We start from the raw sequence: 26,461 nt of genomic DNA, 5'->3' as shown, positions 1-26,461 counted from the left end.
ACAAATGATTTTGGATTTCTGAGTGGATATGATAAACTGCATACACTTTGCTTCTTACAAGATTTATATTACATTAACAAGTATATACTTAACAATTTAATGTACATACATATACATATATTTGGGAAGATGGGCAGGGCAGTTCTGTTCTATTTAGTCCAGAAATGGAAAGAGGTAAGGGAGACAGGAAGGACAGCTGTCCACGTTCACTAGATGTGCTATAATTTAGAGGAGCAGCAGCCCATTCCCTATTGTTCTAGAATAGTGTTTCTCACCCTTCCCCCCATTATCAATTCAATTCCAACCCCCCAAACTTTTTTAGACAGTGTTTTCATAATCACCTTCCCCTATGAAATTTTAATTCCACAGATACTTTCTGTATGTTTGTCCATATATAATACATAAACATACAGTATATACATTACATGACATATATATACATATGAATACTTACACATTCTAGATAAAAAGTTAAGATTTTTTTCACCCCTCACAAACTTTTGTCCCCTTTGCTCACTGAGAGTGCATGCTCTAGAAGACAGAAACAGATCCCTAGGGAGGTGGATTTGTCTCCAAAGATAATCTCCTAACAATGAAAGCTCTCAAAGCAGAAGGCAGTTCCAAAGGTAGAAAACTTTCGTTACTGGAGAGGGACGGTTACCTAAAGTTTAAACAGCCATTATCAGGTGAAGTATGGAAAGACTATCTGAAGTGAGTGGGGCTTTTTGGGCCTTTCCAAGTGAACTCCCTGACTTCTTGTCTTCAAAGAATGCTTTGTCACTCAGTCAGAAGCCACTGAAGATATGAAAAGCACTTGGCATTTGTATGACTTTTTACATTTTTCAAAATGTAAACATCTATTGCCTTATTTTAATACAACTCTGAGTTTCTAAGTAATACTGAGGTATTACTGCGCTATGTCCAAGACAATGGAACAGGGACAGTAGGGTACAGGGACCTTTCTTGGCCTCAGGGACCCAGAGCTCATCACAAAGATGCACATTCTAAAAACTATGGAGGGAACTCACATGTTTGGGCTGAATTTCAATTCTGCGTATGAGTTCTGTATTGTCCCAGTCATAGAAAGCTAAGCCATTTACAGATCTGACTCCCAATAAGAAGCCTCCATAGATACCTAAAAAGAACAAAAAGGTTTTTATTTAGATGTTTTTCGAGCAATTAAAAAGCTTCTAAAAATGTATCATATATAAATAGCACTCACTTTCAGCTCCAAAATCTGGTTTAAATGATTTTTTTTCCTTAAAATTCTTAAATATCTTTACAACACTGTTGCTCTCTCTTATTGCATATCTGGGGGGAAAAACGAAAGGCAAACAGCATTATTATATACTAAACCATAATTCCACCAAATATTACAAGTATCCTCAAATATACTTAAGTAGTGATTAAACAAAAATATAAAATATTTAAAGATTTGCTAATATAATTTTTCCTTAAGAATTCAGTGAACTCATTACAGTTGGAAAAATTATGAATGGGTTTCACACTATTACACAAATTACTAGGGCTTACAAATTATTTTAGAAACTAAAAAGGACCTAAATGTCTATCAATAGGTGAATTACTAACCCAACTGTAGTATATTTGTACAGTGGAATACTACTCTGCAAAAAAGGAACCAGTTGCTATCCATGCAACAACACGGGTAAATCTCAAAAACATTGCACTGAGCGAAAGCAGCCAGACAAAAGAGTGTATACCATGTAACTCCATTTCTATAAAACTCTAAAGAAGACAAATCTAATCTATATGGTGACAAAAAAGTAGATCAGTATTTCCCTAGGGCCAGGGAGTAGGGGCAGAGTACTGACTGTTTAAGGAAAACATGGTGATTTTTTTGAGGTGACAGAATGTTCTTTACCTTGACTGAGTTGGTGGTTAACGTTTGTATACATAAGCTTAAATCCACTGAAATGTACACTTAAAATAAGTATTTTGTATAAATTATACCTCAATAAAAGTGACTTAAAAAATAAAAAACAACTTTTATAAGTGGCTTACTAACCAGTCATGTTTGGCAAAAACTTACAAAAATTGCATATATTCAGGCCTCTGCCTTGAAAGGAGGAACTGCGGCCATTGCTGAATATTCAAGAGTATTCCTGACAAGTGCTGTGCTCAAGACAGAAAAGATGGTGAACAGTGTCTTGGATGGATAAAGCTGAAAAAGGGAACTACCAAACCAGAGGCAGCGGTATGCTGAGGAGGGCAAGGCAATGCATGAACTATAATATTGCTTAAGATGATAACAAAGTACCCTTTAGCATATGGAACTGTGCATGAATGAGTGTATTTAGGAAATTTATAAAAAGACCAAAATAATTTGTTACCTCTCAGTGAATCTTTTTGTTAATTTTTTTAATGCATCTTATTACACAACACTGAGGCTTAAATTACCCATTGTTGGAGCCAGAGGCAACACAAAATTTGGGAAAACAAAACTAAGAAAACTGAAGATGTAATTCCATGTGTGCTGTGAAAATTACCAAAGCCCTAATCTAATGTTTATTACATTAACCAAACTGGAATCAAAAAGGAACCAGTCACAGGCTTTCTGGTATAATAATTCAGAGTTAAATGTTTTTTTCCTGATTTTAGTAAGAACATTTTATGAACATTATGAATTCAGATAGAATTTGTTTTATTAAAAATGGGAGGTAATAGCAAAGAAAATGCATTTTTAAAAAGACTCAATGAAGTTCTCGTCAAGATGACATCAGAATATAGCATCTCCCCAGACTGCTCATAAAGGAGCAGCAGCACTTCAGGACATCAGGTCAAAGGGTCACCCCAGGTCACCTGCCAAGGACCTGATGTGAGGGCTTACTTTGCTTTGAGCCCATAAGCACCAGGCCCTGCCATGGGCTCCCATCAAGGAAATGGGTGCTGAGGCCCCAGTTAATGGGATGGTTAGATCAGTTTGAGGGAGCCAGCTCAATACTAAATATAGAAAGAGCGAAGGCAGCTCACACTGCATAGCTGCCTCTGACTCTAACCTTGCAACAGGCAGCTCTGTTGAGAGCTGTTCTTTAACATGGAGAAGCACAGCATACACTGGGCCTCAAGAACCTCTTTAACTCAGCCACACACAGAACAGCATTTGCAATCAGGGCAAGCTGGATATCACCGAAGCTACTTACTCTGAAGAATCATGGGCCCATGCAAACTCCTGGGCAGACCCAAAGCTCTTGTTTCTCAATGCCATTGCTGTGTAGATGATATACTCACCATCACCACAAACCACAACAAACCTGGAAATTATAGAAGCCAAGGAGGGAATCAGAGGAACAACGACATGTACAAGAAACAATGATTCATATTCAGAGTAAAATATTTCCAATAATAAATGTTATTTCAGTTAACTGTTACAATGGAACCTAGTATCTTTTAAAGTTACACATTTCTTTGAATACAAACCTAGATATAAATATTCTACCCAACAAATCCAAACGCAAATTATGAAAATGGGGTCAATGCTGTGGTGGCCTTCTCTTATAAAAAGAGGAGGCTGGGAACAGGAGGATGAGAATGGCTGGAGATGCACTGGGAGGACTCCGACAATTCAACCAGTATTTGTTGAACATCAAGATGCCTAGCATTTTGCTCATTACATTTACACCATAAGAAGGCACTATTTTGTTACAAGACTATCTTCATCTTAAAGCTGATCATTTAAGTGAGTAAAAATATTTCACTCCAGTTTTCAATGACTGTTAAATTTATCATAATAAACAGGATATTTTAGCATTTAAATAATGAGTATAAATAGAATGCTGCAACTAGTCAAAATTTTCTCAAGACATAAAGCAACTCTCTTTGAAAGTTCTAATTTAGAACACTGTGTTGGCTGCTATTGGATTGCCAAAGGTAAAATGCAAAACTTACAGGAAAAACATTTTATGAAATTAATGAGAAAATATGTAATGTGTTGTTAATCTTCATAAAAAGACTTTATTACAAATAATTGTGAATATCATTTACTAAATGAGGCAGCATAGTTGGTTTATATACTTTGCCTTTTTTTAATACTCAGGACAGCATTACAAAATGCCCAGATCTACTGTAAAATACTTTTTAAAGCTCCACAGGCTTAAATTCACTGGCTAACAACTCTTCTCTCACAAGATGTTTGGTGACTTATAAGTCTTAAGGGAGGAATAGTACTGATGGTTCAAATACCAGGAAAGAAAAAGGATTATTACCAATCCTAAAACTTTTGCAAAAGACATATATGTATCTCAGAGTCAGCAAATATTGAGAGGGCACCTACTGAGCCTCAGGGTAAGACACGATCCTTGCCTTCAGAGGAGCGCAAGGACACAAACCCAACACATTTGAAATAAGAGTAACTGTTCAAAATTGTGTGGTGGGACCAGACAAGGAAGGCAAATATGCTTTACTTGGCATGCCAACTGGATCCAGTGATGCATATGGCTGCCTGCAGCTGTGCTGAGGATTGTGAGGCCAGGGCAAAAGCTCAATGAGGGATTCCCACCACAGCGCTGACCCTGTGGCTATCCAAACCCTGCTCTAACATACGTAGAAGCTCATAAAGAGATTTTGGTGATGGCTTACCGCCCATTAGGATTGTGCTGAATAGTCTGAGGGTATATTTCACAACTGCCCATATCCTTTACTGCCAGTGGCAATCTTTCTCCATCTTTAATTTCAGCATCTCCCATTGCTTTCAGGTTGGCCTGCTGGACTTCTGAATGCTTGGCCCAAATTATCTTTCCATTGGCATCCATGGACATGGCAGGTTCCTCTCTACCAAGCTGGAAGAATGACAAGTGACTCTTAGCAATGAAAAGGAAAACCCAAACCACAACAAAATAAACATTTCCTATTTCCTTTCTTCCACTTCAAATCTCCAGTGCTTAATCTCTTGCACTTAATAATAGCAGAGTCCAGTTTAACAAAACTGGTGACTTGGAAAATGACTGTGCTAAAACACAATGCTTCCCCAATGTCCATCTACTCAGAGAGACAGTATAATTAGCAATTACCTTAACAATGATACTCCCTTCATCATAGCCCAAAGCGACATTATTGGACCCTCTCAGACTGGCCACACACCACACTCTCTCCATTCCATAATTCAATGTGCTCTCAAGGCGATACGTGCTTGAATGCCATATACGCACGGTTCCTGAAAGGAATGTGAATACTCCTTTTTAATTTCAACATCCAACAATGAACTGTGTCAGGTGAACCAGAAACATGGAAGTCTTTACATTCAAACAGAAAACACTTCCTGGCAGCTTAATCTTTTAAAATCTATAATCTATAAGTGATTTTATAAAGCAACATAAGTAAATTAGTAATAGAAAATTTATAAGAAACTAAAACTAAGAAATGTAATTTTATATGTGAACTAATAACAGGATTTCCTGACTACAGTGCCTACTGTGTGCCAAGTGCTTTATACATGTGATTTCTTCTCATACTTTCACTACGATTCTATGAGGTAGATATGTCTGTTCCCAATTCATAATTTGCTCAAAGCACACCATGAAGTGGCAGAACCTGAATCTGACCCCAGGTTTTAAGCTCCAAAGCAAAGGCTTTTTCAGTTTTTCTCTAGGACTTCTAGATGTCCTCTTATTTAAGTAATTGAGTCAAAATACATTAGAATGATGATGATAGCCCTTTATTCTTTTATAGTTTAAGTAGTCTACACTAATAAAAATATTAAAAATCCTTGGAAAACTCCAATTACAATGCAGGGCTCTACCTGACTTAAATATCCACTTAGTAACTGTTAAGCACAGGAATAAACATACATTTGCAACTTACCATCTTCTGAACCTGTGATGATGATTGGCAACTCAGGATGAAAACTGGCACAAGACACATTTTGGGCATGTCCCTCCAGTGTCTGCACACATGTTTTATTCTGTAATCAAGACAAAGAAAACATTTTTATTAGTGAAAAACAAGGAACTCATCCTAAATTTTGCCAGTGCATAGGTATATTATAAATTATAGTGGTTATAACAACCTAAACAGTATTCAGTACAGACATTTTTAAAATAGAGTTACCTTGTGTGTACATATGTCCTCTAATTATTTCATAGTACAGGTAAATGTAAATATCACATTCAAAGAAACACAGAAACACACACACACACACACACACACACACAAGATCTCTGGTTTGCATCTAAGAATTGCTTCCCCAAATTCCTAGATAATGTCTTTAATGCTTTTATTCCGTATTTAAATAAAAAACTGGTTTTCTAGGACTCATTTTATTAATTGCTTAGAGAAACTTTTAGTGAGAAACAAAAGTAAATTTTAACAAAATCTTGAGGATAAAAACTATAGTAACAAGAGTTCACAACTAGGTTTATGAGTCTATGTGGCAAAATGGTTGTACCATGGCTCCTTCATGACATTATTCATTGATCTGCTAGCTTTCAAATATAAATGGAAGTCTGCCAATGACACTAGAGGATGTAAGAATTCACTTTAATTAAAATGTTAAAATTTTCTTTTATCTCTTAACAGTTTTATTTTTTTATGTTAAATACCACGGGACAGGACTGTAAAGATGAAAAAACTCAGTCAACAACTGCCTCACAAGGGATAAGAAAAATTCTGTCATGATATTGGCAAAGGTAAAGGAAAAAATTTACTCTGTAAGAGGTACCATTTCCCCATAGAATGCCTCTTGGCACTTCCTGAATGAGTGGGGTTAGCAATCTAAATAAATCATATTTCAAGAAGAGCAACAGATAAAATTTAATGGGATTATTAGATTAATATTTACAAGACTCTGAACAATTCTTGAACTCTTATTAGAACCACAAAGAACGAACAATTCTTTATGAATTTCATAAAGGACTAAATGGGCAACTGACATCTCCTAGTGATGATCTGGTCATATACAACTCGTCCAGTAGCCGAACATTTGTTTTTATTGTGCTTTTCTAACCATAAGAGATTAAAGGCAAAGCCTATATAATAATATACATGCAAAACAAACAAACAAAAAAGGTCACTGTGGGCCATACTGCCAGTGAAATAATAGGTAAAGAAATATATTTCTGGTCAAAAGAAAAATAAAAGAAATAGCACTGTGCATGCATTACTCTATAAGATGAATTTCCTGAGAAAGAATACAATAAAAGTGGCTGCAATTATAAGTGAAGGAGGAGCACTGGTGACGTTATCTCTGAAGGACATAGTGGAGGTCGATTGGGGTTTATCCAGACCTACCTTTCTGAGCCTTAAGCCTTTGTCTCTCAGGTGTCAATTTTCTCCTGAGAGCTTCATCATTTCTCCCTGAAGTCTTTTACACTCTTCCATAAGTTTCCCTGTTTCAGCATCACTGAGTGAAACACTATGTGGTTTTGGTGTGGGCCCATCTTGTTTAGATGCATTCAGTGGAACAGCTTTGCTAGTTCCATATCATTCAAGTTATCATTTTCCTTGGGCATTTCAAAAATACACCTCAATTTAGAATTAATTCATCAGCTTTTGCCTTTTTCCACACAGCTTTCATATCTGAAATGTTCGGTGGAACAAAAATTGTCTGTACCATAAACTTGTGTTCACTCTTCATTGGGATCATAGTCAAAAGGCTGGTAGCATTACTGAAACAGTCACAGTCAGCCTGGGTCAATAATTCCACTGTCAGACCTCACACGGTACCAACAAGGTGCTGTAGTCTTCACTTTGAAACATACTTTTCTATACAATGAATTTAGCAACTTAAGGTTTGTAGTGACTACATCTGTAAAGGAGCCTTTGAATTTGAGCTCTGTGGGAGGGTCAAGCACCAGGATCTGCTTGTGCTTCACCATGGCCCCAGAGGCAATTGCCATTGGAGACAGTGCAAATCAGGATACAAGTCCACAGCGGCAGTTTGCTGGCTGGGGACAGGCTACGGCTCAGCCGAACTTTATGATGGGGCCAGTTCATGTCTCCTGCACCCCAATGTCCACTGCTATGTTGCAGGGTTGATGGGCCACCAGCTGGGTCAGCAGCTCTGGATCTCACAACTGACTCAACCCCACATCAGCCACTGGGGCCATACACGGTGGTGCGCCATGTAAGACTTTTGCATGCTTATGAGTGCACCCCAGCAGCCAGGAGCCTAAAATTTCTAATTTCTACTATTAAATAAACATGACAGCATTTCATTTTTAATTGTCAGGCATTTTTTTTCATTTTTATGGGGAATTCTGGGACCATAGTTTAGGTACAAATACTGAGGCCTTAAGTTATTATGCTATGAACAGAGGTCAATAATCCAAGTTTTAACTATCCTGTAAGAAACAGTAAGAAGCACATCTAACATATGGCAAATAGTTATAATAGAACTGTACCTGATAGTCCCATATTTTAACCAGACGGTCATCTGCACCTGAAATGAGGTATGGTTTGTCACCACCACTGTAGTAATCAATGCAATTCACACCTTTCTCATGTCCCTCCAAAGTGAAGTTTGGTGATGAAGAGCCCAGCTGCCATACCTTCAGAGAACAACAGCATCTACCAGTCAATATGGGGTCTTGCTTTTCAGAAGACACCTCTGCCACACCTCTGACATATACATAAAATGTGAAAGCCCAGGAGAGAGAAGCTAAAAAAATGTCCATTTTTCCGCCCATGTGTTTTTGTTCCTTCTCACTTTACCTGAATTTCCAGGGGGCAGAATCACTATGGTGTAATCTGAAAACACCAATTTCTAGGCTTTAATCCCTAGAGATTATGATTCAGTGGATCTAAACCCTAAGATGTTCAGGCATATAACATTTAATACTAAATTGTCAAACAATTAATGTATAACATTTTTTATAAGTTAAAGGAAAAAGATGTTATATAACTATAAGCATATATGTGTAAGCAAAAGTTAATGCAATATATCATTTTAAATCTATGCACAGAGATATTTTAAATATTTTGATGGAAAAAGGAATATGCCTACAACACATATTTGGCATCTAGTACAGGAAAGGCACTGTGCTGCTTGCTAATGAATGTCTGCCTCGGGGAGGAGGGTGACACACAGTTCCCGCTCCAAACATCAACATTTGAGGGGATAAAAATTTCCAAAGGCACATTATTATTCAGTGTGAAGGCCACTGAGAGGCAAAAAGCAATGGATGAATGGGATGAGCATGACTGCCTCTGTCTAAAGGTGAAATGGATGTCTGAAAAGAGCCTCTCAGAGTAAATAATTGTGCTAGGCCTTGAAGGATGAGTAATTCACCAGAGGAAAATAAATAAAAAAGGGAGAATAAAGAGTATTGCAGGCAGGGGGAACAGCTAAATACGGTGAGATTTTCTATGAACATTCATGGAATCTCTAGAGAATGGTGACTAGACCAGGGTTCTAGGAGATATCTCATAATATTAGCTGAGGCTAGTCTTCCGCACTAGGCATTTGAATTTTATCCTTAGGTTGGCAACTGATAAGACAGAATCCATGTATTAGAAAGATAACTGGCAGCGGTATGGAGAAATGGAGTAAGTAAAGGAGAATGGAGGCAGGTAAAATTTAAATAAAAAAGATTCATAATCAGCAGAGGTCAACAACAAACATACTAAAAGGAGAGGAAATAGTAACCTAGAGAAGATGTGGGCATTTTTTAATTTCTGGGTTTGCAGGAGTTTAAAAGTCTTACAAAATATTGCTTCCACATGGAAAAACACTCCTTCATTAAGAAAACAGAGTTGCCACAATATTTTTCCAAACAGACTATGCCTTTCTGGATCAAAATGAGAAGTCCTATTTTGACTTCAAAATGAGCTTTCGAGAGAAACTTCTAAGATGGGAACAACTTTATGGGCAGCAGGTAATAAAATATCTGAAACAACTGTATTTTACCAATAATCATAACTAACAAATAGGAAACACCCTACCTTGATAGTTCTGTCCAAAGATGCGCTGGCAAACTGATTGTTATCTTTGGGATTGATCACAATCTGCATAACATAATGGGTGTGTCCTTCAAACACTTGTGAGCAAGACCATTTTTTATCCCAGTCCCAGAGCTTAATAAGCATGTCATCTATGCCAAAAGAAAGTCTCAAGTTAGTTGCAATTTCTATTTCTTTCATTCAGAAATAAGAAGTCTCTCTATGCCCTTTAAGACAGATCTAACATAAACCACACATTTCATGAATTACAGAAATAGTATCAGAATTGAGATTTTTCAAAATCCTTATTTACTCTAAGAATAAACTTAACACTCTACAGAAAAGTGGAGATAGAGAAATTACTAATAGCAAATATAAAAATTTCATGGAAAAATTTAAGAAAGACTCTGGGCTTTACAGAATGAAAAAGGAGTGATGCAAGTTTAATTAGAATACAAGTAAGACTGAACAATGATGGCAATGACTGTTAGAGAATAAGCATTTCTCTTACACTACAAGATCAGTTTTAAAAATTCTGAATGGCTTCTCAATTTTTAATTTAAAAATGTTTCAAAGAGCTACTACCAATTCAGGGCAACTTGTTTTAACTGCCCTCCAAAAGGTCCACTGTTTTACACATAATACGAAGGAGCAAACTAGTCTGAATATAAAGGTAAAACTGACTAGGGTATATACAGCAATCTGCCAAAAGCTCGCTCATCAGCATGTAAATGAGCTTTCAGCATGTAAATGAGCTTTCTGTTCAGCAGATGTTTAAGCATCTAGACCTTCAGGTGTTCCCTGTCAGGAATTGAAGCAATTCTGCTATACAAATCCTAAATAGAGCTGATATTTCATTAAAACATAAAAGCAAGCAGCATCGATATCAAGTTAATGGATTTAAATAGTTTAAAGGATGCTTGGAATTAGAACTCTACTTCAAACAGTAGTTAAGAACTGCATGTCTCACTGAATGAAAATAAATTACTCAGAGATGCACATGACCAAAAGGAGTCACCTCTTACCGCTGCTAGTGAGAATGAAAGGCTGGGTTGGATGAACAGCGATACAGCGGATGTAGTCTGAGTGAGCTTCAAACATATGAACTCTCTCCAGTGTATTGTAATTGAACACTCTAATCTGCATGTCATCCTAGAAATGGAAATTTTAAAACTATCATTACTGTTATGAAGTAAACTGCAAGAAAAATAATACTACAGGCTTGAGGTATAAAGCCCATGCTTCAAAACACTGCACTAATTTGCAAAACAAATCAACAATCAAAATTCTGCAACTCATTTATATAATCTTTGGCCAATTCAGAAAATGGAAGTAGAAATTCATGTAATTACTTACTGCTCCTGTCACAACCCAATTCTTCCTTGCAACAAACTTTGCAGCTCGAACAGGAAGATCACACACTTCAAATGTTTTCACCAGCGTCTTTAAAATTTAACAAGAATATACACTTTGAGTTATGGGAAAATAACTGAAAAATCTATTCTGTTATATTTTAAACATCTAATTACTTAGATCACTTCTAATTTAAAAATATTCTCAGGCTAAAATACAAAAGCTCAAAATTCAAGTTAAAAAAATCAATCATTTATTTTTCTTTAACAGGTTCAAAATTAAAATACTTATAAAACATAAAAGTGAATGTCCACAAGATGGAATTCCAGATCCTGTGCTCCAGTCCTTCCCTTCTTCTCTCTCTAGCCTCATCCTTGGCTGCTCCCAAACTTACCTTTGCTCTTGTTCCCTCTGCCTGAAAACCTGCACACAGCCTTATACTTCCCTTTCATAACTTAGCACCTTCATAGTTACATGTTTAATGTCAATCCTTGCTGCTAAGCTCCCTGAGGGCAGAAATCTTGTTCACCACTGTATTCACAGGGCCTAAAATAGTGACAGGGAAACAACCAGTGTGCTATAAGTATTTGCTGAATGAATTAGCTCCTAGTTACTTCTTTTTAAAATAAAACCCATAAACTCATACACAAGATACAATTCTTTTGTACACTTTAGCGTATGCTTCCATACAAATGTTACTTCTTTTTAGTGAAATATGACAGTGATATAGATGTTCCCTCAAGCTGCTCCAAAAGGAGTGATATACACAGGATAAAGTCAGAAACTAGGAGACACTCCTAGAAAGAGCAGGGATGAAAGCATTTCTTTGCTCTCCCACTGAAATTCCTTGTTCTCAAACTATCATTTTTCAATCTCTCTTTTCGTACCATAGAGTAATAAAAACAGTACATCTTAATGATTGATTAACCATGTGAACTAAACAAAAAGAATAGAGACTATTCTGTCAGAACTACTGAGCCTACTACTCTGGCTTGGGAAGCTTCTTCAGACAAATACTGAATAATTGGGGACATTAGCTCCAGCCTGTATAACTGCTACCAGTCTGAGAACAGAAATGCAATCTATAAGATGACAGACAAATCCACAAAAGCTCATGAGAAGCCAGTAAATCCAGGGATCTGATGAGCAGTAAAAATAAAGCAGCTGTAGAGCAAACAGTCGAGGTTCAGGTCCACATTAATGCTGTTGCTGATACAAATGACATGAGAGCTGGTCTCCACACTCTAAAAGCTAAACAATCTAAAGGGAGGGAAATGCTACATACTCAACATATAAACACCCAATGTAAGTTAGGAAAATAATGACTAACACACCCATCTCACACACAATTTTACCTAATTTGATTTAATCCTTTTGATAATCTTGTGATGTAGGGAAGGAAACAATCTCATCTTCATTACAGATAAGTAAACTGAGCCTCAACATGGTTAAAAGACTTGCCCATGTTATTTAATTAGCAGGATGGCTTCAAATTCTAACATACTGATTTTTTTAATCATTGTAGCCACCACCTTAAGTATATAGTATCTCCTTATTTGAAATTCAAGTACATTTGAATTTACTTCCAAAAATCTTTTTGCCTTTTTCAAGAATTTTGCTCCCAATATACATGAGTGGTAAGTAACTCCTGTTGGTGACAAATAGAAAAAAATAAATAAATCAGGGAGAACAAAAAAATAGATCAACCATTCAACAAAGACTGAGCATGCACTATGAGCTGACTGCCAGCTATGTGCTTGAAGCAATAGTGGGAACTAAGACTAGGGTAATCCCTGCCCTCACAGTACCTTCTTTCTAGAAGAAAAAAGAAAAATTAAACAAGATATTACCAATGAGATAAATTACAAAAGTGCAAGAAGATGGCCTCGCAGGAGGGCACAGAAGGGTACAAAAGAGAAAAACCAAGGCAAAGTAGACGGCCCAGGTAAAGTTAAGTTATGCTACAGTAAAGCCTAGAGAAAAATAAGGGAAATACACCAGGACTTTAGAATATACCACAGTGAAATGACAGAGCTGAGAGATGGCTAAATGGAGCTGACAGAGGGGATCCCTAGAAAGAAATAGCAAGTGTGGTGGAGGTCAGGGGAAGCATCAACATATCTGCTAAGCATAAAGTCAGACCGGTTTCAAACACTTGAATGAAGAATAAGACCAAAAAGAAAAAAAAAACCCACCACCATAAAACAGAATGCATATTATCTGCATCAAGGCAAAGGAATTCACAAGGTGAAGATTTGAAATTGCAGAGGACAGAAATCCTGAAACAGAATATAGTAATAAATGGAATGTTTACTATTCATTAGTTCAGCATATAATTATTGAGCACTTACTATGTGTCAAGTAATATTATAGGCACTCAGAGCAGAAAACAAAGTCTTAATGTGTATAAAATGTCACCAATGGGGTCTTGATTTAATGTGCAGTTATTACTGTTTCATTGATATAAGACAATGACATAAGATTATAAAGATGTTTTTAGGTTTACTTCTGACTTTGGTTCCCTAAGCCTATTTTTGCTATCTTAAATTCCTCAAATGTGAATTTTATCTGTATTTCAATAACTTAACCTTGGGCATTGAGGATAATTACTGTATAAGCAGACACATAACTATATGATATAGTGCTGACTATATGTTCTCTACTTTGAAAGAAAAAGATTAACGATGGTCAAGAAAGGCTGGAAAATATGAGATAAACTAATTTGAAGGATACATTATTTACTCATGTGAAAAAGAACAAAACAAGCATTGAAGGCAAATACTCTGTAAAATGCATATTCTCAAATGTGTAATCAAAAGCTGACTACAAATATTTCTCTGATATAATTTATAATTTGTATAGCTGATTGAAAGTTATCTACATATCATATTCAGCACTGGGGGAAAAATAAAATTAAATATCCCATTCTTAAGACTTGAAATATTCAATGAATGGAAAATTAAGTACTATTAAAATATGTTCTCTAGAGCAAGTACTCTTTATATTGGTGTCGGTTTCCTTAATCTCAAAGAAAAGCTAGTACTACCTACATAAGAATTTAACACTTAAATACTGTATAATACAAGCCCAGAACAGTGTCTTTCACAAGCTATGTTCCTTTTTATTGAAAATACTTCATACCAATTTGAGAAAGCAGTCTGTATATAGCTTCTGGACTCTGTTATATCTCTTCTCTCTCATTATAAGCACAGTCTAACACAATATTTCTAATAAAGTCCTTAAAAATTCCTACCTGGGTTTCATGATTCCAAACGCACACACTGCCATTGTAAAGGCTCGCCAACATCCATGGCTCTGTGGGATGCAAATCCACACTCTTAACTCGATCAGATCGAGCAGTTAGCTTTCTTTTGATATCAAGTCGTAGAGGCTAAGAAGAAACATTAACAAAAAATTAAATTGCTACACCAAATAAAATGCTTGAGATTGTAACTAAAAACAATGTATTAACAGGCCTACAAAACAATTTAGTTTTTGCTTTGCTAAATTGTAGATAGCATCAAATCTAAATGTTTGGATGGAGAAGTAGACCAAAAACAACAACAAAACCCCAGAATGCATATTACCTGTATTAAAGCAAGGAATTCACAAAGTAAATTCTTCTACTTCTTCACTCAAATACACAAAAATATGAATATTTAAAAAATTTTAATTTACAGCAGAAGTTGTCACACATTTTGGTCTCATTTATATTCTTAAAAAATTTTAAGGACCCTAAAAAAGCTTTTTATATACGTTGCATCTATTGATATTTACTATGTTAATAATAAAAACTCAGACAACTTAAAATATTTGTATTAATTCATTTTCAAACAAGAATAAACCCATTTCATGTTAACTTAACACTTTTATGAAAAATAATTATATTTTCAAAAAAAAGTTAGTGAGAAGAGGGGCAATGTTTCACATTTTTACAAAACTTTAAATTCTGATTTAATAGAGGATAGTTGGTTTCTCAGATCTGCTTTGGCTTTACATATGTTGTGATACGTTTTGTTGATATATATGAAAAAAACCCACAAACAACAACAACAAAACCCACCTGGCATCAAAAAGATATGGTTAGAAAGAAAGAAATATTTTAATATATTTTTTCAAATAACTGTGGATATTCTTCTTTGATACACACCAAAACTTAACAAGTGGTAGTTTCTTAATGGTTAGTTGAAATGTGAAATCTGAAACCATACAAATGAACTTTTTATACTTTGTTACTTAAAATCCACTGGTTTATTCTCTATTTTGAATTCATGGGTCCATTTTTTATAACATCATGCATTAGTCATTTGGAAAATGTTGGTTCACTGAATTATGCAGATCTTCCAAATGCTGACTTATTTTATTATACAGTATCAAAATCTCATTCATTAATATCACCATCAACCTCAACTGATAAGTTTTTAAGTATTAGAAACCTGTTAAGGTCAGTGATAGAAGTTTTCTAAAATTCTAACTTTCATTGGAAAGTTCTAATTTTATTATCAGCAACAAATACTGTTAGGCCCAAATAACTTCTGTCAGTTTTTAGAAAATGTATGCCAAATAATCAAGTCTGAACAACCACAGTTTGTCAGCCATTGTTTCAAGTAAAGCTAGCAACTTAAACAGTATGCAACAGAAGTGCTTTACACATTCTCATTTCATCACACAGAATAACTAAAGGATGTATACACAAGTGTTCAGATGTGATAAAATAATTTTTACTGCTTCATCAATGACATTCTTTCTTTAATGGGGGCTGGGTGAGAGAAACATCATGGATTGGTTGCCTCCTGAACGCACTCTGACTCAGGATAGAGCCTGCAACCTAAGTATGTGCCCTGATCGGCAATCAAACATGCAACCTTTTTTGGTATACGGGACAATGCTCCAACCGAGCCACCTGGCCAGGGCATCTATGACATTCTTAGTGAATCTGGCTTTTTTAAAAAAATTGTGTGGCAGTGAAGAATACACTATCAGTACAATTTGGTGACACTAAGCTGACAGTTTTACCTTTCATTACTTTTACAGCATCAGTACAAATATCAACACAGTGAAAAAGGCCCAGATTGTCTATTAGGAAAATAGTTTTAATTTGTGGACCTTCTGATAAAATATGGGGGACTCCTATGAGATCATGGCCACATTTTGAGAAGCCTTGGTTATAGACTACCTAGTAAAGAAATATAAAATATCTACTAAATCACAATTTCTGCCCATGTTATTAGTGTCACATAAGAAAATATTCTTAAGAGTGACTCATAAAGTCTTAGTAACCCTAAATTATAGTATTATTCAAAATAGTATGGTATTGGCATAAAAACTGTCATAGATCAATGGAACAGAAAACACAGGCATAAACTAGCACATATACGTGGTCAAGTAATTTATGACAAAGCAGCCAAGAATGCACAATGGGGAAACATCAGTCTTCAATAAATGATGTTTTATTGTGTACCAGGAACCATGGTGGAGGCTTTCACTAAGCCAGCACATCTCATACTTTTCCTCTACTAAATAAGGGAATTGGACACTTACAAACTGTGTATATTTTATCGTAAAATATTTTAAATAATTAATTAGTGAGCAAAAGTGATGCTCTAGGAAAGTGGGTCAGGGGACACTGAGCAACCCCAGTATACCTTTACCTACCCCCAATGCACAGATCCCAGTTTCAAAAACACAGCCAAGAGCTCTTGCTCTATTTCTCCCAACACTTAAACGACTGCTTTGAATGAGACATTGTACTAGGCACCCTAGAATACAAAGATGATTAAGATACTCATACTCTAAATGTCTCCCTTCATCTTCCAAAAGCTGAATTTAGGACTCAGCTGAAATGCTACTGCCACCAATTTGATCTTTTGATTACCCTAGCCAGAAGTATCCTTTCCTATGGGATCCTATAGATTAAATTTTAACCTTTAAAAATGTGTACACGTCTTTTTTTAATTTCTACAGTAGATGTTCCTTCAAGGGCAGGGTCATTGCTTATTCATGTCTTTATCTCCACAGCACCTTCATCGGTATACCATGGAGATACTGAGAGCTGGTTCCAGACCACTGCAATAAACCAAGTCACAAAAATTTTTTGGTTTCCCAGTTTTGGTTTCACATAAAAGTTATGTTTACACTATACTGTAGTCTATTAAGTGTACAACAGCACTGTGTCCAAAAAACAATGTACATACCTTAATTTAAAATACTTCATTGCCAAAAAATGCTAATCATCTGAGCCTCCAGCGAGTTTTAATCTTTTTGCTGATGGAGGGCCTTACTTTCAATTTGTTAAAAAAACAGTAGTTGTGAGGTACAATAAAGCAAAGCACAATAAAATGAGATATGCCTGCATTTGGATACGGGGATTTAAAAACAGACAGTACCATCCAGGTCTAGAGAATCATGGTGAATTCAAATCTGTTCCATCATTCATTTGAAATGTGCAATAGTGGGCAAGTTTAACTTCTCTTAGTCTCGACAAAGAGAGTGATAATCTATCTCTTAGTGTTATGAGAAATAAATTTAGTGTTAAACAGAACAGTGCCTGGCCTGTTGTTTATTTATAACTCTCTCCCCCAGGTGTTATGAGAATTAGGAGGCAAAAGTTTAGCAAAATGCATGGAAATGAGTAAATGAATAAATTCATTTATGGTAAATGAGTAAATGAATGAATTCATTTTGTATCTCACACAAAAGATGTAAAATGCGTTAAATTAAGGAAATATTTCTTTATAAAAATATATTCTTAAATGCAAAAGAAAACTAAATTAGGCAGAGCCAAGGGACTTTTCCAAAAATATCCATTATTAAAAGCACAGCACACCCCAGACCAGAGCAGGTCATTGGTAATATGAGGGGTATAATTAAGGAGACCTGAAGTCTTTCTCAGGGGCTCATAACCTGGGGACCTAAGAAAGTTCACGGATGAGCTTGGGGGATGGGGTCTCTGTGAGCAAAACGACTGAAATTCAACGGTGTGCTTCTCTATGCATTTTTCTGGGAGTACCCATAACTTCACCAGGTTGCCCAAGGAATCAACCTCTGTTGTAGTTCTAACTGCCTCAATTAGCCTCATACAAACTTAATTTTAATTGTCAGATGAGGAACTTGGACTTAATTCCTAAGGTCTTCAAGTTCCAAAATCTTTTAACCTGAGCTTTATAACAAGAAAAAAAAAAAAAAGACAAAAATGTTTAAATATAAAATACTGTCTTTCTTACATTTTTTCAGAAAGGGTATTTTCACACTACTGTAATTTTTTTTTCTTATAATTACACACTTGTAAAAAAGTATTTCGAGGCATTTTTGTGGGAGGGTGAAAATAAAAAAAGTTCTATCGAGACTGCCATCCTTACCAGCCACCACACTTGCAAGTGCAGAAAAGCAGCCCAGTTTTATACAGTCTCTCACCCTTCTTTCCCCCTCAGGAACCTAAACCAGAATCTCAAAGCATTTGAAATTCCATTTTTAACGCCACATACACTTTCTTTCTTGCTTCTCTGCTTAAATTCGTAGTTTGTGGTCAGCACACACTACACCAGGAATAAGTTCAACCTGAGCGCAAGGCCAGCTGTCACCGTTTTAAGGGCAGAATGAGGGAATTTTGCCAAAGCCTTCCACAAAGTCCGTTTTCGGCCTTCTGTATTTCCCTAACCCACGGATCCCGCTGCAGATTTCAGGAGCTCCGCCAAACGCCCCAGGCACCCGAGCAGTCAGGGACCCCTCAACTCCAGGTACTGCTTCCCCAAACCACCCCGGACTCCTGGGTCCCACCACCTCCTCACGCATTCAAACTGGACCAGGACCCCACAAGGCCTGAGGCGGTGGCCGCGGCGGGACCCCAGGCCGCTTCTTACCGCGGCCCCCCAGTCCAGGACTCCCACGAACTGGCCTCAGCCGAAGAGGCCTCGCTCCCTCCTGCAGGGTCTGCACTTACCATGGCTCCGTCGGTCCGAGCCCAGACGCCCTCACTTGCAACCGGCAACACAGGCCGAGCCGACCCACGGACCCGCTGACCAACCGATCCACCGACTGACGTGGAACTTCCGGGAAGCGATTCTCGCGATAGAGAGGCCGAGACTCGAGCGCCTGCGCAAACTCGAGTAGGACTGACGTTTCCCAAGCCCCTCCTCCGCTTCCTCGGCAACAGGGCCCGCCCACCTGCGCCGAGCCCCTCTAGGCGCCGCGTGAGCAGAAGGGGTGTGGCCTCGGTCACCGAGGGCTGTGTCCCCGCAGGGCTAAACCTGTACGAGAATCTGAAAACCGAGAGATAAAAGGTTGGGAAAAACGAAAAAATTCATTTCGGCTGGACGCTGAAGCAGGGGGCGCTCCCCGCACATGGGATTTGTGCGCAGAGGCTGAGAAGTGCTGCGGGGCCTGCTCGGACTCTGGCTAAGGGGGGGCGGGGGGGGCGGGGGGGCGGGGGGGGCGGGGGGGCGGGGCGGGGAGGTGAAGCTGAGCTCGGAGCCCGCAGCGATCTGATGGGCTCGGGAACGCGGCTCAGAGATTCCCTGCGGGCCCCGGACCTGGCGCGGAGCGAGGCTGGGACTGCCTGGGCCGGGCTCTGGGCGGTGCTCCAGGCCTCCGAGGTCAGAGGGGAGCGAAGATGGGACCACCCAGCTGTACATGATTACCTTTTATTGAGCATCGACTGTGTTAGTCATTCATTTAACAAATGTTTAATCGGTCTTCGGCTGTGTACCAAACTTCCCTTTCAAATCCTCACATCAAATCTGAATTATCTCCATGTTACAGATGAGGAAACTAAGGCTCAAAGAAGTTGTGTCCTGGCCCAGGCTGCATACTAAGTGGTAGGAGAGTCAGGATTTGATACCAGACTGATACGTCCTCAAAGTCCTGTGATTTCTACAATATCAAAGTATCTTTTTTAAGGCAGTTGAACTATAAGATAAAGGACTGTGCCATAGGGGTTACAAAATAAAATACGAGAGAGTTTGCCTACCACCCTTCATCCACCTATATTTCTGCTTTAGAAAAAAAGAAAAAGTAAAAACATCGTGGGCCAAATAAAACTTGCCCCCTGGCTACATATAAATGAGTACCTCTGGCCTGAGAGAAGCCTTTGAGTTTTTTAAACCTTTAGATTTTCAGAAAGGCAAAAATAAATAAAAATGTGTGTGTTTAAAGTGATATTCAGAGGAAGACTGGACTCTGCATCAGGTAATTTGGCTTTTAGTAGGAGCTTTGCTGCTGATGTGACCTCTTTGTGGGCCTCAGTTTTCCTTATTTTAAAAAAAAAGATTAACTTGGATAATTTCTAAAGATCCTTCTGTTTCTATCAATCTGTGTTTCTGTTCAATAGTAGAAAGAAGAGTGGGTCTGGAACTTGATTTTAGTTGCAGCAGTGTGATGTTATGATATGTAAATTAAGACTTAATAATTGAATACTTTGCTTATGCTTTGGAGTATTTGAGGATCTCAAGAGCTGAAAATTTTACAAATATGAACTATACTTAATTCACTTGAATGGTGAAGCTTCCAGTATTTCTGATTCCTGAATTCTTTTGCACTTGAACAAGTATCTTCAGGCTTGGCATAGTACCAAGTAATACAAAATAAAAAGATTAATCATCTCTACTCTCAAGGAATTCAGTTGGGAATACCTAAATCCGTGGGTACCAGTACCCAGGGATTTATCCAGCTGGTATTGATGAGGGGCTGAGCCCCCAAGTGTCACACTCACTTTGACTTTTCCTTTCTTTTTTTTTCCCCACTGCAGTTAACCAACATTGTTTTGCAGTTGTGCACTGTAAATTCATTCTATCGACCATTACATACTGAATTTGTACTATATCCAAAGCACTACACTAGGTGTTGCCTGAAAATTATACCTATAAAAATCTAGTCTTATATTTTGGTTGAAAGAAATTTCATTTTAAAGAAATAAAATTCTCAAATATGAAATAACACATAAAATAACATTCAGTATATGTGCATATATTCCTGTGCATTCAATTGTGGGTTTAAAATAAAATATTTTGATTACTCTTTGGTTTAGAGGAGATTAGGAAAATAGCTCTGGGGAAGAAAAAAAAATATGGACAAGCTTAGCAAATTGGTAAAGGTTTCCCAAGAGGTTGATTGCAATTGATCCACAGATCTTAGTCTTACCTGATCAATTTCTAGGATGACTGTTTCAACCCTGCCTTTTTGCTGCTCCTGGGAGAATTCTAAGTGGAAGTTCAGCCTGCAGTGCCTCTGTCAGTACCCAATATACTCCCTTCCCTTCTCATTCTATTCCCAACTCTTCATAAGAACTTAAAGAGGTAAAAAGAATTCCTAAGGAAAAGTCTACTTGGTATTTAAAAATACATATATACATCCCTGGCCCTGTAGCTCAGCTGGAGCGTTGTCCCAATATGCCAAAGTTGTGGGTTTGATCACCAGTCAGGGCACATCCAAGAATCAACCAATGAATGCATAAATACGTGGAACAACAAGTCAATCTCTTTCTCTCTCTCAAAAATCAATCAAAAAATTAAAGAAAAATGCATATATACATGCCACATCACTTAGTAAAGTGGTAAGAGCATAAGAATCTAGTTTCTCTTTTCGAAGAGGTTACAATCTATAAGCAGGATGGGTCAACTGAGCACAAATAACTGAATACCACTCAGAATATGAGTACCCGTAGAGAGAAGTACCAATAAAACACCTGGCTGGGAAGGTAACAACTTTCATAAAGGAGGCAGAGCTTGAGCTAGTCCTTGAGGTAAAGAATGTATGGTGTGTTTGAGAGCTAGAAAAAGTCCAGTTTGCTTGGAGAATGGTACACATTGAGAAGGACAGTGAGGGAGAAGGCTGGAGAGAAAGGATGGGGCAAGATCCTGAAGATTTTTAAATAGGGAGGGATTGGACTTTGCTTCAGTAAGGAATTGGGAACCGTTAGGTCAGAAAAGAAACCTGTTCATATCTGAGCCCTATAAGATACACCTATTGTTGACATGTATGAAGAAATGGATTGGGACAGTGAAAAACTATACAAGTTTTGGGGAAGTGGGTGTGGAAATAACAGTAATAAAAAATAACTTTTATTGAGTGTCCACAATGTACCCAGCATTGGTACCTAGCAGCACTTTGCATGCTGTAGTTCAAATAGTAATAGCAAAAGATAGGCATTTTCTCCAACTTACAGGTGCACAACTAAGGCCTGAAAGGATTAAGTGATATGCTCTAAGCCACACTGCTCAAGAATGGGTGACAGACTTGAGATCCGAACCCAAGTCTATCTCCAAAATGAATGCTCTTTTACTAGAAAGTGACTTCTTCCTTTTTCACTGAGAAGCTAGAATTAACGGGATACACAAATATTTGAGTTTGTTGTGAGTTAAAGGATTGGAAGGCGTCCTAATGCTAATGTTTTGAATCTAAATGAACCCAGAGGAATATCTTTAATTAGAGGAAGAAGTGGAGCCAGTAATGACACGGAGAAGGAACAATTAGAGTAGGACAGCTAGGAGAACTGTATGCCACAGAAGGAAAAGGGAGGGAGGACATCGTAGGGTAACTAGAAGTCTAGACGGCTTTGGAGGAATTCAGGAGGCTTGGTATTTAGGAAAAAATCAAAACTGTTGCTAATGAATTAAATGGTCATGAGGACACTAGTAGCCTTCGAAACATTTTCAGCTGAATTATGCTCTGGAAAGCAGGTTTGCAAGGGATTAGGAAATGATAAAGAGGTGGAGGTGGTGGGTGTAAACTATTTTACCAAAAGATTCGTAATGAAAAGGCAAACGTTGATGTCTCACTGACAGTGGATTGATCGTTCCCATATTTAGGTGTAGTTGACACTAACTGCTTTATGACAACACTCCAAATGGATGTATGCAACTAAATGGACCTTGACAGTGTGAGTAGGAACTAGCAGGCAAATGTCATAAGGGTATATGCAGGGCATTCTGAGAAGAGTGAGAGTTTGATTTTTCCAGGGAACTAAAAGTAGTGTAGTGTGCCTGGGCCAGAGAGTGGGAGGAGGAGGACTGAGAAATGGAGCTAGAAAGATAGGTGACGCTCAGATCCTGGAGGTCCATGATTGCCATTTTAAGGAGTCTGGACTTCATCCTGAAGCCTCTCGGGAACCACTGAAGACTGTGAAGTAGGGTGATCTTTATGCTCCATTACTGAGTCATCACTGCATGTGAGTTACTTTCCCCATTAATGGAAATGTTAACGTTATCCGCCGGATTTCTGCGTGCAGTGAATGAAAGTGAGAATTTTGACCACATAATGACATACCAACCATCAGCAGGCTAAATTGAGTTGGAGAACTACTAAGCTGTCATCCAAGAAGAATGAAGCTTATGGTTGCCTGACACTTAGAGGCAAAAGCTTTGACTTATCGCAAAAGCATTGACCAACTGCGATGTGCTATACACTTCATATGATTACCTAAGAATGTAAAATTTGTTAACACAAATTTAGTCCATGTGAGTTTGATGTGGGATTTAGGATGGAGGGAATGTTCACTTTTGTTTACCTGAAAGCATAAAAATCCAGATTTTTAGTCATGGTTTTGGTGTGGGTATAATTTTACCTCTTAAAAAATTGCATTAATTTTATGTTGCTTTAATAAACATTTTTAGAGGAGGCATAGTGTAAAGTGAGCTTCGAGTGAAATGGAGGGGATTTCACAGATGGGAATGATGAGACATGTAAATTGGGCAGTATAGTTTGGGGAGTTGGTCATCTAGTGACCTCCACAATGTTCCACACACCCAGACATTCCATCCCGGGCTCTTCACACATGGGGTGCTAAGGCCACCTATGGCAAATCATGACCAGCAGGCCCTGAAGACTTCTCTGTCCCAGGGTTGTCTTGTGGAATAACCTCTCTGCGTCCCAGTCTCATTTCCTATAAAATAATGTTGGATAAAATAAACTCTAAGGTCCCTTCCTATTCCAAGCTTCTGTAGACTTCCGAGCCTGCGAGTCCACGTTCTTGTTAAATGAAGTGGGTCAGGGGCACGGCTGCAGGATGTATTAATAGACACTTGCTTTTATGTCACTCATGTGCAGGCACAGTTGTTCTTCCTGCATATTCCACAGCGTGCATTGCTCCTTTTCTCGGGAAGCCACCTTAAATCAGCACATTTTGGTTGAAGCTTCATTATGCTTGGAACAATACTGTACAAACCCGATCGTCCTGGGCCTCAGGGCCGAGAGCCTGTGAGTGTGGGGAGGCCAGGAGCAGAGGCCCAAGTGAGCACTGTATGCGGAGGTCCCTGGTGAACATTCTCTGACACCCGGGGCTTAACTTTCTTTCCACAGAAAAGGTTTTACAAAGTTTTACGTAAGGCAGTTGATAGGTTCAAAGCAATTATGTTTCCTCAAGAATTATGTCCTTGCAAATGACAGTGCTGCATATAAATAAATGAATAATAATGACAAATAGCCTGTATACCTGGCTATTTTTTCAAATTAATTGAAAAAAATTTGATGTAAAAGTGAAATATCTGGAGTGACAAGGCACTGCACAGTATAATTTCCATCAAATTGCCTTATTCCACTTTCTTCTAAAGAATTTGTCAGCTCAAGTTGATCTAAGGGCATTACTGAGTTTGAATTCAAATGTAGCTCAAGCCCCAAGGTCTGGAAATGAAGTCCTTGGGCTCTGAACTTCTGGTGTGTTTTTGTAACTGAAGATAATACAAATCGTATCGAGTTGCGGGACTGCAGGATTTTTTGTTTGATGTCAAAGCAACTTCACATTGATCGAGCTTGACCCATTCACTGGAATCCAATAAGGGTATTGTCTCCAGGAAGAATACATTGTTTCTTTTGCTAAATATGGTTGCGCTGTGGCACATAGAACATTCACAATGAATACAGGTATAACTTTATCCTGAAAAGGTTTCTATATAAAGTGTTAGCTAATTGGAACAGATACACACACACACACAGGAAAAGTCAATATCTGAGGGAAGCGGAAGGAGATTACAGGTGCTTTTGTTTATTTGTATTTTCTAGCTTTTTATATAAACTTATACTGTGTAAAAAGAAAATAAATTATTTTATAACTATAAAATGTAGCAAAGGAGCTTGTCATTTGAAGGAAGAGTATTTTGAATCTGACTATAAAGCAAAGAAATACCTCTTTTTTCCTGCATAAATCTGGATTTTCATTTATAAAGCCCATTTAAAGTGCAGCAAAATGATACAGTCATATCCAGGAATGAGTAGGAGTATGCAGGAGAGAATATGCAATCTCCGTTGAGTGTTCTAAGGGAGCCAAGAGCCAGGTTTTGAGATAGGGAGTTGTTTTATGGCTTTTCGTTAAGGCATATTCCTGGTAGAACTAGACAAGGAAATAGCTTTGTTGGAAGGTTTAAGTTTGCAAGGGTTCCGGAAAGGTGACCAATGGCAGGGAACAGAGGAAGAATGGAAGCTGCTAAGGAGCCTGGTGGAAGGGCTGTAAGCAGGGCTCATCTTCAGCTGGTATGTCTTAGTACTGCTAACATGAGCATTAGGATACCAACTGTTAGGCGGCTGCTGCCTTGAATGTCTCTACCACCCTACCTGATCAGGTCCCTTTTCTGGGCTTCTCCATATTCTACAACAGCCAGCAGCTGGTCTGATGCAACTGGTCTGCTGGTGGGAATACTTTTTAAAAATTTTAAATTGTCACCCGAGGATATTTTTCCCATTGCTTTTCAGGGAAAGTGGAAGTGAGGGGGGGGGGAGGGGAAAAGGGGGAGAGGGAGAGAAACATCGATGTGAGAGAGACACATAAATTGGTTGTCTCCTGCACTTGCCCCAAATGGACCGGGGATTGAGCCTGAAACCAAAGTTGGTGCCCTTGGCCGGAATCAAACCCGAGACCCTTCAGTCCCCGGGCCGATGCTCTAACCACTGAGCCAAGCCAGCCAAGGTGGTGGGTATACTTTTTGATTGATGAGTGCAGGTGCCTTAGCATTGTTAAATATTCTATCAACCTCGCCTGTAAAGTAAGGCTAAGGAACGGGTCCTCGATGCATCATCAGCTGACGAGGAACCAATGGAAGGAGTTGGCAGGCCTTTTCAGCAACAAGCTATATTCACAGTAGGGCAAATTATAAGGTAGGCCTGGTTGACCTTCTGCAGCCAATTCCAACTTCTCAGGCACTCCCTCCCCCTTTTCCCACCAACTGTGTGTGTTACAGGACCCTCTTCTATAAATTTCTCAGACACCGGTCTGATGAACTCATCGCAAGCCCAT

At 38.1% G+C, this 26,461-nt stretch overlaps 1 protein-coding gene and 1 pseudogene across 2 annotated transcripts in view; both read right to left on the bottom strand.

Annotated features, from left to right (window-relative positions):
* The window catches only part of COPB2 (COPI coat complex subunit beta 2), a 28,833-nt gene extending 9,537 nt beyond the window's left edge, over nt 1-19,296 (bottom strand). The window contains exons 1-12 of the mRNA XM_081159325.1: nt 19,184-19,296; nt 14,498-14,635; nt 11,248-11,334; nt 10,917-11,043; nt 9,895-10,043; nt 8,355-8,501; nt 5,818-5,917; nt 5,028-5,170; nt 4,597-4,796; nt 3,162-3,272; nt 1,223-1,311; nt 1,029-1,135 (exon numbers count right to left, since the gene is read on the bottom strand). Of these exons, the coding sequence (XP_081015451.1) occupies nt 1,029-1,135; nt 1,223-1,311; nt 3,162-3,272; nt 4,597-4,796; nt 5,028-5,170; nt 5,818-5,917; nt 8,355-8,501; nt 9,895-10,043; nt 10,917-11,043; nt 11,248-11,334; nt 14,498-14,635; nt 19,184-19,186 (1,401 nt within the window). The 5' untranslated portion in view covers nt 19,187-19,296. The remainder of the gene's footprint in view (nt 1-1,028; nt 1,136-1,222; nt 1,312-3,161; nt 3,273-4,596; nt 4,797-5,027; nt 5,171-5,817; nt 5,918-8,354; nt 8,502-9,894; nt 10,044-10,916; nt 11,044-11,247; nt 11,335-14,497; nt 14,636-19,183) is intronic.
* Nucleotides 7,117-7,850, bottom strand: LOC308567669 (vesicle-associated membrane protein-associated protein A pseudogene; annotated as a pseudogene). The gene has a single exon. The product of its transcript is annotated as a vesicle-associated membrane protein-associated protein A pseudogene (transcript).
* Nucleotides 19,297-26,461: the final 7,165 nt, after the last annotated feature.

The sequence above is a fragment of the Miniopterus schreibersii genome (genome assembly GCF_964146895.1).
Source record: "Miniopterus schreibersii genome assembly, chromosome: 15".
NCBI classification, from domain to species: domain Eukaryota; kingdom Metazoa; phylum Chordata; class Mammalia; order Chiroptera; family Miniopteridae; genus Miniopterus; species Miniopterus schreibersii.
The sequence above is the reverse complement of the archived record's forward strand: the minus strand, read 5'-3'. Positions and strand labels throughout refer to the sequence as shown.